This window comes from Mytilus trossulus, chromosome 13, assembly GCF_036588685.1.
Source record: "Mytilus trossulus isolate FHL-02 chromosome 13, PNRI_Mtr1.1.1.hap1, whole genome shotgun sequence".
Lineage (NCBI taxonomy): Eukaryota > Metazoa > Mollusca > Bivalvia > Mytilida > Mytilidae > Mytilus > Mytilus trossulus.
Genome location: NC_086385.1, coordinates 51,098,403 through 51,109,781, shown reverse-complemented (window position 1 = coordinate 51,109,781; position 11,379 = coordinate 51,098,403). Strand labels below are relative to the sequence as shown.

The following is an 11,379-nucleotide window of genomic DNA, read 5'->3' as shown; positions in this document are numbered from 1 at the left end:
ACAAACGGTTGTAATTTTTGGGGCCCTTTATTATATATAGCTTGTTGTTTTGTGTAAGCTTATTGCAAGGCTCCATGTTGTAGGAGGCAGGAGCATTGTCTACTATGTACTTTCTACACCCCCCCCCCCCACACTTAACAAATACTCACAGTATTGTCTGGATAGAAGATATAAGAGGCAGGAGAATTGTCTACTATCTCCTGTCTACAACCCCCCCCCCCCCCCCCCACACTTAACTAATACTCACAGCATTGTCTGGATGGAAGATATAGGAGGCAGGAGAATTGTCTACTATCACAACTTGGCTTAGTTCTCTTCCTAACCGACTTAAGTCCTGTTATTAATAGAAAGTTGTACATATTACTTCAAAAGTGTTTCTTTTTCTTAAATATGCAAATAAAGGAATTAAATCATGTTTTGGTTATAGAAACTATGCTCTAACATGTGTTGGTGTTTGTTTTTTCTCATTTAGTTCACATGTATGTTTTCTTTCTTTCTATCTTTTCTTTTCTTTTTTTTTGTTTTTAATATGCCCTCTCTATAGGATAGGCATTGCCTTTTCCTTCTGCCTTTTTATAACTTCTACTTGGTCTGAGAAGCCTGTCAATTTTTTATACAAAGGAACTAACATATCAAGTTCTCTACTTTGCCATGCATGTAACATTCTATCCACAATACAAAACTAAATAAATGTTGATACATAGAGATTGCCAGAATTCAACTATGAAACCTAGCTTTATTCATGGTCCGAGACCACAATTAATTTGTAGAGCATTTTTTTTAGAACATAAATGAAAATAAAAAAAATCCCACCTGCGCTTTTTAAATGAAATTTTTACAGTGTGTTGTACTACTTTTGGGACAAATTATAGGAAACTTCATCAGCTCTAACTCAAAATATGGAGAAAAAAATTGTTACGGGCGTCATGAAATCTTTTGACAGCTTCCGAAGTGCTCATTTTTAACCTTTTTCAGCGGGTTCGACGACTTACAGAAAAGAGCGACGATTTACAGAAAAGAACCGAAAAGGACCGAAAAGGACCAAAAAGAACCGAAAAGGACAGAAAAGGACCGAAAAGGAGATCGATTTTTTTATAATGGAAGAAAATTAGCAAATTGCAAAATTATATAAGTCTATTATAAATAAAAAGATATTGTTCACAAAAGATTATTATTATGTTTTGAAAACTTATACTGCGACAGGACTACATATTAGGCCATAATAAATAATAGGTTTTTTTGCCCAAACGCTACCTACCCAGAAAAAAGCTGCCTACTCAAATTCTTTTATTGTCCTGATTTGAAGAAGTTTTTTTTTAATCCAATAGACATGAAGACTAATAAACATCTGATACTTCAATTTCTTTTTTTGAAGAAAAAAAAAAGAAAATGCCTACCTACCTACCCATTGTCTCAACCTTTGGGTAGGGTTTGGGCAAACCAAAATATTTTTAAGTGTGGCCTTATAACTTACTGTACATGTGAAAAATCATAGGTAGGGTCGGATGCCTATCTTATGGAATAGAAAACATAGAACAGACAAGAAAATAAAAGATATTAATTCATTACTGTCAAACTATCGTTTTACGTGAATTATATTCATAAGCTAAGTGTCATTATTTTGTTCAATCTTGGTCGCTTATTCATTTCAAACATTACAACAGTTCCTTATATTTTTCAGTTTTGGAATGTATTCCATTCATCCGTGAATATATAAAACATGGACATTCGGACAATCGGACAAAACAAAATATAACAAAATATCGTTTAAAACATGACGGAAAACTTTACAGGAGTTATAGAATAAATACGAATATTTCGTTCCTTTTGTGTGTGTGTATGTGTATTACATATTAAATGAAAACATATTGTTACTTTGACATGTTAAACCTGTCAAGGATTTGAATTCGTCAAGGAAAAGTCCGTAAATTGAATTAAGAATCTGATACAGGAAAATCTAACTTTTTAGTTAGTCTACATATCCATATAAATGTACAATCTTAATTTGAAATATACATTTCTTTATTACGAGGGGGGAGCGAATTGATGTATATATATATACATTTTTAAACTTTAAATAATAATTAAATTATATGTATGCTCTTTTCGGTTCTTTTTGGTCCTTTTCGGTTCTTTTCGGCTCTTTTCTGTAAATCGTCGCTCTTTTCTGTAAATCGTTGGACCGTTTTCAGCTGGACTAAATCACTACTTTCCTTTGAAATTATGGACCCAAATTTTTTTACAGTGTAATTTCATCCTCCTACTTTCAATTTGAGGCATAAAACATGGAGAAATAAATTTGTAAGGGGTATGAAAAATTATTGGCAAGTAACCAACTGTCAACACTAGGGACTATATTCGTGAACAACGAAAATCAAGGGACAACAATTGTGGTCTCGGACCTCATGCCTTGTTCAAGCTTTTGAATAGCATGTAACATAACTATCCCTGATAGAACAATACGACACATATATATGTTGGTGCAAAGGGTTTTCCTTGAAATTCAAATTGTAAGCATAATTTAGGGTTAGTTCATGGCTTGATCCAAAAGAAAGGTCGGCAAATCTACAAAGTGTTTATTGATTTCAACATAAATTTGCAATTTTCATGATAATACATACCTTTACATAATTCCCCCGATGAAAGACACATGATTCCCTGAAGAGACGAGACCTAAAAACTCCCCATTTATCTAGTAAATCTGCTACTGGATCCGCATACTGCAAAAAAAAAAACTGAACTTTATCCAAATTTAAGTTTCCCTTTTAATTCGATTTTAAAGCTATTACAGATCATGCAAATTGAGAATAAAATAGTCCAACAAATGTTTGGTAAGAAATAACGGACTGATGTTTAACTTGTCTTCAATCAAACAATCTTTCGAAACATATCCATGAGTAGCTATTAAAATATAAAGATGTATAATGCTACTTTTATGACATTAAAGTAGGGTTTTAAACCGTTTTAACCATGTGCATACATAAAACAATCAAGAGTGTGATGATAACTTTATGAAATATGATTATTTATGTCTATGCACTGTTTTTGTTGTAACAAAAATGTATTTTTCAAATCAAAAGACTCATCTTTTCACTGTACAAATGCTGTACAAGTGGCATGAACCACACTTAAATTTATTTTGGTGGTTTGAGGTAGCTGTCTTACTGAAGTTTACTACATATAATATGACATAGCTTCTAATTATTGGTATTTTTAGTATTTATATGAAATAATTAGGGTAGTATTAACCATGTTTTAATTTGGTGTCTAGTCTTGTTATGCCCTGAGTAAGATACAGACATTTCTGAAGATTTGCCTCACATTCAGGGTGTTAAGAAGTATTTAATATGCTTGTCTTCATCTTATTTTGTTGTCCGGTATTGCATTTTTCAAATTTTTTGGGGGATTTGAAAAAAGTCTTAACCTTTTGATAAAATTTTAAGATGCCAAAGTTATTTTGATCACAATATACAATGCATCTTCATCAATGGTGCAACAATATATATATATATATCAAAAATCCAAAAGTAACAGATGTAAACGGATCAACTTATCCTAGCAGTAAAAGGGGCACAAAAACCTGTGGTGCAGTCATTTCAGAACTCCTCTGGTTTCTACATAGTTCTTACTTTTGCTAAACTTGCAGTAAATAACACACATTCAAATAGTTCTCCCATTTTCTTTAGGTACTCATCTACATAAGGCCTCTTTAAAACATATACCTGCAAATAAAGAAAACAAATATAAAATGTTTTTATGTAACTATTTTTTTGTTTCATATTCAAGTAAGTAGCCTGCTAAACAGTATGGGTTTTCTCTTTGTTGAAGGCCATACAATTGTCATTTCTAAGTCTGATGGATAGTTGTCTCATTGGTAATTATAGCCTATCATCTTATTTTTTATCCTGTACAGTAGATAATTTCTATCATGTGATGTCTGCCACATTGTTTCTGATATTTGGAGGATTGCTTTAGACTTTTTATTGTGTCTTTTATTAAAAAAAATAATGGACATGTCATGATTAACAACTGGACATATATATAACATGGACAGTGTCTATTGCTGACACAACAAATTGATCTTTCTGCTGGTTATTTTATTACAATTTAATTTTGAATGTAACGCGTCTTCTGATTGGCTGACATTATTTTGTTATTAGCCCATAGACATAATTTAGTCATGTGACCGTGACGTCATCAACGTTTTTTTATGGTTTTGTAGGGTTTAAAATGGAATTTAGAATTAAATTATAAGAAATGACTGTAATATTTTTTCTGTCTATTTGAAATAACATAAAAAATGTGGTGCACACTGTTAAATAACCCGCTACGCCCGTTATTCAGTGTGCACCACATTTTTTATTTTATTTCTTCATAGACAGAAAAATATTACAGTCATTCCTTAAGTGTCTTTAGTTTGTTGTCTCCTTATGTAAGTACTGTACACATCACATCTCTTCTATGTCAATCTTAAAATGTACACATCTTTTATTCATGCTTTATGTTAATGTACGTATACAATGTGTATTTTTTTTAACTAAATCATAGATTTCCTTGGCATGTCCTTATAACAATTATAAACATCCATTTTATTCACCATGGCCTTATTACAATTATAAACATCCATTTAAATGAAATAATACTCTTTCCTTTTATCCCTATTATCCAACAAAGAAAGTATAAAAACCACATTTCTCTGGTACCCATTGTTAATCAATAGACCGTAAACCAGATGGGATTACTGTATTATTCAATAGATGACACATTGTCTACTGATCCTGAACTGGGATTTACAAAAGTAACAGGAGATATCTACACTATATACCACCCCAGGAATGAACAAACAAGATGAATCTTGAGCCATGGTCACTAATTATTACCCCCACCCCTTTTTTAGGCAATAGTCAGTTAATAGGCCTGCATATATAGATATCAACAACATTTTCAAAAAGAACAAAAAAGTGAAAAAGTATATTTATATATAAGTACGTCTGAGATATATATATATAGCATGGTCACTTGAAAGGTGATACTTTATCTAAGGAAGCTTCAAGTTCATAGTTCTGAGATAAAATGCAACACAAATTGCATACATAGCCATGACATGTAGGAATATATAAGTATTCAATCAGGAAGTAATGGTAAGTGATGCTTGTGAAAACACATCACATAGTCATGATAGTATGGACTTATTTATGCTTACATGATGTGTGATAACAAATTTTAGAATGCTTCAATTCATAATCGCATGGATTCTTGAATTAAAGAGTGTGGCACTCTCTACATGATCGAGGCATTCGATTTAATATCCATATGCAGACTGAATATGGGTGCATAATTAAACAGCCCCCACAACCTAAACAATCACCACTTTGACAAGGGTTTGACCTCAGTGGGAATAATACCATGGTGAACATATTTCTTTTCCCCAATTACCCTTGCGGTACAGAGAGAGATTGTAAGAGGGTATCCAAATGATACACAGGTATATCTAGCAATTCTTAAAACAAGCTTAAGTTAATTCCTAACTTCCAGCTGTGATATAACTTCTATCGTAATTTACACTATGTTTTTATCAATAAACTATTATTATTATATAACATTTTTTTTTAACACAATTTTTTTCCTGAGGTCTAACATGAATTAAATCTTTTTTGGAGGGTCAGTAAAATACCAAACATTTTTTTCTTATGTGAACTATTGACTTATAGTTTGTATTGTTTATTCCATTAATCTTTGAACTAATTATGAAATGTTTAAAAGTTCTATTACCGTTACAGTCAACCCATTATAGAATCGTAACTCGACAGACCAAAAACACTATGACCAAATGTTACAACATGATATTTAAATGTAAAAATCGATTCATTATGTATAGACACTGTGAAAGCATTTGTATAAATATTGTGTATTCAAAAGACTTTCAATAGATACAAGTACATTTAAACTGGAATATCTGAATAATAAATAACTTCAGATTTGAGTTGTATTATATTTCTGTACCTCATTATCAAGGTATAAAATCTATCACAAAAGTTACAGAATCTGTATAATACACAAGCATGTGACAAGGGTTAAAATATTTGCATTTTAAATTACTTCTCCTTTAAATACAAATCTTTACCTATTATTTTACAACTAACTTTTCATATTCAAGTTTCTTGAATGCAATCTTTAGATCAAAAATGTTTTAAAATAGAGAAATATTGCCCAAAATATGAAAACAAGATCTAGCGAAAGTGCAAACACTTTTATTTGAAATCATTAATTCGCTGACGATTTCTAAATTTATTACACTCATTTCGTGGAGGAAGCATTTTTATGGAGCAAAGTGAAGGATTCAATTGTGCCTTAGCTGCTGAAATTTGCTATTGGAATCTTTATATCATGTATATAGGAAGTTGTAACAATTTAAATGAAATGCGGGGGAGTTTAATGGCCTTGACTACCAACGAGGGACTTGAACAAAGTCTGCAGTAGTTATAGAATTTCTAACAATAAAAGTCTGAGAACAAGCAAACATGACACATTCATAAATAAAACAACACAATGTGGTCAAATCAGCAATTATCTTTGATGTAATGTGTTGTCACTGTCAGGTTCTTGTACTGCCCTATGTATTTGGAAAATAGTCTTTCTTTTGATAAATATGATGTACTTCATATCCAATTCTTGAGGGGCAATTTATCCTATCCACAAAATGCGCGTAAAAAAAAATTGATGCTGTCATTTCAGAACTCCTCTGGTTTCTACATAGTTCATACTTTTGCTAAAAAAAATCCAAAAAATATAAGTTATCCGACCTGATCTAGATACTGGACAGTTGTTACTCATTGCTAGCACCTGTCACTGTATTAAGTAACGTTTGGACTTGTGCCATGGTTGGGGGTATTTAACTATGATTTACCTGGGAATATTTAATAGCCAATATTACACACTAGATCAGTCATTTAAACTGTAGAAGGTGGACATGTTCTACAAATTTCGTTATTTGTATTGCATGGCATAGCTATAGAGACACAGCTAAAGTGGCATTGATAAAATGTCATATCTAAAGTGGCATAGATAAAGTGACATACCTAAAATGGAAATGTTCTATGTAAAATTGTTCTGTTACATTTCTTAGGATTGAGTCAAACAAGAATGTGTCTATAGTATACAGATGCCCATGCACAATATCATTTTCTGTGTTCAGTGGACCCTGAAATTGGGGTCTTAACTCAAATTTGACATTATAGTAAGAAAGACAATATCATAGGGAACCTGTGTACTAAGTTTCAAGTTGACAGAAGGAAATACGGACCAACAAACAGACACACAGACAGAAAAACACAATGCCCCTAGTTGGGGCATAAAAACAAGATGTCTGTGTAAGAATCTCAGACTGAATTTACCTTATCAAACAAATAACACCTATTTAGTACCATAGCTAGGGAAAAGGGAATCATGAAAATTTCAATGTTAGGCCTTGAATCTGTCTTGTTTATTATCAAATGACAACTTGTATGTACAACATGTTCAAGGCCAATAACAGACAGCCATGACAGTGGTTGCACTCTCAATATCAAACAAGTATTATATCATCTAATTGACTCAATTATTGTTCTCAGGAAGATTTTTTCTGTTTGATATGGTTCTTTTCTTAGATAAATTTGTTCAACCCTACATAATTCCCCTAAGAATCTTTGTTCTAAACAATGCCATATTAATAAATGTTCCTGTTGAAACAATGATTCTATGCCCTTTATTTAGTCAGGAACAAGTTCTGTAATACATACACTAGTTTCATTTAGAGTGGAAATAATATTACAGATTATCTTCCTTCTCTATGCCTATATCACCCTGCTCTGTCGCTCCATAATTCTCGTATCAAGACTTCAAGGCATTATCAGCAATTTCACAATGTGAAAGGAGAAGTTATTGTTAACATCACAATGCAAGAGGAGACCTTATCAAGCTTGCTTTTGTCAAGCATAAGACTGTCTTATAAAGAGGGAATAGACCAGTAATAGAGCAATAAACAGATAATCAGGTTTTCTTTGTATAAATATTGTAAAATATCAGCTGCTCGACATAATGTGAAACCTTTTTTAGCTTGTTCGCTGCGCTCACTGGCCAAAAACATTCACATTGTGGCTCGCAGCTGATCAGGATATCAATGTGTAGAAAACCCGAGGATTCTATACATATTTTGAAATTATATTATGACCTAACTTTCACTTCATGACATGCTGAATACAATACACACTAAGTCAGGAATTTGTTGTTCAGTTGTTGATGTGGGTACTTGTGTTTCTTATTTCTACTTTTGTATATATAGATTAGACTGTTGATTATCCTGTTTGAATGGTTTTACACTAGTAATTTTTTGGGGCCCTTTATAGCTCGCTGTTTGGAGTGAGCCAAGGCTCTGTGTTGAAAACCGAACCTCAAATTATAATGGTTTACTTTTATAAATTGGGACTTGGATGGAAGGTGGTCTCGTTGGCACTCATTACACATCTTCTTATATCTACATATAAGACATATGACCTCTTGTACTTAAAGATTTGTTTTACACATTTTATTAATATGTTTCACTGCTGCTGGCTTATTTGCTTATTTATTTCATTTCAGCTTGTTACAGAAATATCATTTAGTCTACATGATAAACATTTGAATCTACAGGACAGAAGCTGAATTTTATAAAATTTTTAGTATAGATTGAGTGCGAAGACTAATATATTTAGATATATATAAATATAAATTTTCAACAAATTGCTAATTTTAATTATGAGTAAGCAGACTTTGGAAAACCATGAAATCAAATATCCATGATTTTTTTTTATCCATGAAAATTAGAAGCCAAAAAAAAAAAAATCCACATTAATACTAGAATGTTTTTAAAGTATGGTTGGTAAATAAACACACAAATAGTGCTTGTAAATGGACACTTCACTTCAAATAGTTCATTCACATACATATATCCTCTTCTACCTAATTCATTCAAAAACACAACCACAAGACTTTATAAAGAGAGTTAAAGAGACTAGTCGATTGAACCTCTTAAAAACCGACTGAAGGAAAAGTTTTAAATAGGTCTAAAACGGTCTGTAAATAGGTCATGTGTATTCTGAATCAAAAATATGCTGATCAAAATTCCCGACCTTGGAAAGTAAACATATATTACAAGGTCATCCTGGTCATAGGTTCATAATGGTACTTTTAATGTTTATTAAACTCAGTCATTAAAAATTTTGTCTGACCTACTTATTATTCAATTTGAGAACAAATGTATAAAATGTTAACTAAATTCATCCTTTTCATTTTGTCTGACCTACTTATTATTCCGTTTGAGAACAATTGTATACAAATTATAGTTTTACTTTAAACAGTATCTACTTATATATTATGTAACTTGTCCATGCATCTTTAAGATGTGACCTCAGTCTACTACAGTATCAAAGTGAGGCTCCATCAGGTCAACTGATACCTACTGAGATTCATACACTAGCAACTGATACCTACTGAGATTCATACACTAGCAACTGATACCTACTGAGATTCATACACTAGCAACTGATACCTACTGAGATTCATACACTAGCAACTGATACCTACTGAGATTCATACACTAGCAACTTAAACCTACTGAGATTATACCCTAGAAAATGGTAGTCGTAATGTCCCCCTTTTAATTATTTTCTACTAGCAAATGATAGTCATAATGTCCCCCTTTTACTTATTTTCTACTAGCAAATGATAGTCATAATGTCGCCCTTTTACTTAGTTTCTACTAGCAAATGGTAGCCGTAATGTCCCCCTTTTACTTAAGTTTCTACTAGCAAATGGTAGTCATAATGTCCCCCTTTTACTTAGTTTCTCATGTTTCTTAAAGTAGAAAATGGCAGATATTTCTATTTGCAATTTCAACAGCTGAAAAATGAGCTTTTTCTTACAAAAAACTGAATGTACATTTATTATGACACTTAGTTTTGCCATCCTTGTGAATTTTTTATGATATTCTAATCTGAGTATCTTCATGACCTTAAGACATTTTAAACCTGAGTTTCAAAACAAAAACAACCCTGAATTCTCAAGGCGAAAAAAATGGGCTGCAGACAATATACCATTGCTGACTTTACTATGCTGATTACAGATACTTACTTGGTGAACTGTTCCTTCTATTTCAACAGGAACTATAAAATCTGCATTGCTGATTGGCTGAAAAATATACAACTCATCTGTACAAGTAAGAAAAATAATCAAAACATTGCCAAAAGTCATAGTAGGTATCAGGTGAATAAATCACTTAAGCTGCCTGAACACACAGAACATATATATGATAGAATTCTGGAGATGGAGCACTAGGGTGTTACTTTATTTAAATGATATTCAAATCAAGATCTTTCCATTAATTTATTTTCCTGGAAAAATCTGACATCACAAAGAAAATATCTTCAATTCACAATACTATACTATGTGTTCCCCCTACTGGTCCTTAGTAAACTATATGGCAATGTAGTCATAAAACTGAAATTGGAAATTCATCTTTTTTTTAATTCAAGAAAAATATCTGTGGAAAATGTCTTCCATCTGAGTGTCCCTTGAAAAATGTGCTTCAGAAATGCAGTGTATTTGTAACATTAAAATTGACTTCAGAGGTGATATCCTTTATCACACACATTAACACTATACCATACACAGATAGTAAAAGTATACGATGTGCTGTAATTATTTACGGTATCTTGTTTTTAGCTTAAATCAAGTCCTGAGATTTTCTCCTTTGAATTGTTTCATATTTGTTATACCTGGGGCTTCTTTAGGTTATCAAACAGTATCACTTTTTCTCATTGTTGGAAGGCCATACCGTGACCTATAGTCATGATAGTTGTTTACAATCTCATCCTTTGGTTACTGATGATAAGATATCTCATTGGAAATCAAACTAGATATCCTAATTTATTTTCAAACTACTAATTAAATAACAAATATTTTTTTTTTCACAGTATTGTTTATTTTTAACATTTCTATATAAGTGGGAGGTTTGGCTAGCTTTAATGCCAGATTCAACCCACAATTTTTTTTTCTTAAAATGTCCTGAATCAAATCCGAAATATGGCAGTTGACTATATGTTATTAAAATCTTTTTCAGTGTATGTAGGAGTATACTTTTGTTGTAGTCGAGTGTTCCTATTGTTCTGTCATTTTCTGTTGTTTACCTCAGTTTTAGTTTTTTACTCGGATTTGATTTTGCTTAATCAAATTATGACAATAGACCAGCGATATACCATAGGCGGACCAAGGGGGGAGGGGGTGTTCCAGGGGTTGAAACCCCCTCTTTTGTTTGGCGGATCAATGCATTTGAATGGGGACATATAGTTGGAACCCCCTCCCCCT

General features: G+C 32.1%; 1 protein-coding gene across 3 annotated transcripts in view; it reads right to left on the bottom strand.

Annotated features, from left to right (window-relative positions):
• LOC134693946 (CTD small phosphatase-like protein) overlaps positions 1–11,379 on the bottom strand; it is a 43,939-nt gene that overhangs the window by 7,433 nt on the left and 25,127 nt on the right. For all 3 annotated transcript variants that reach the window (XM_063554908.1, XM_063554910.1, XM_063554909.1), the window contains exons 4-7: positions 10,147–10,203; positions 3,630–3,722; positions 2,622–2,720; positions 248–334 (exon numbers count right to left, since the gene is read on the bottom strand). In XM_063554908.1, the coding sequence (XP_063410978.1) occupies positions 248–334; positions 2,622–2,720; positions 3,630–3,722; positions 10,147–10,203 (336 nt within the window). The remainder of the gene's footprint in view (positions 1–247; positions 335–2,621; positions 2,721–3,629; positions 3,723–10,146; positions 10,204–11,379) is intronic.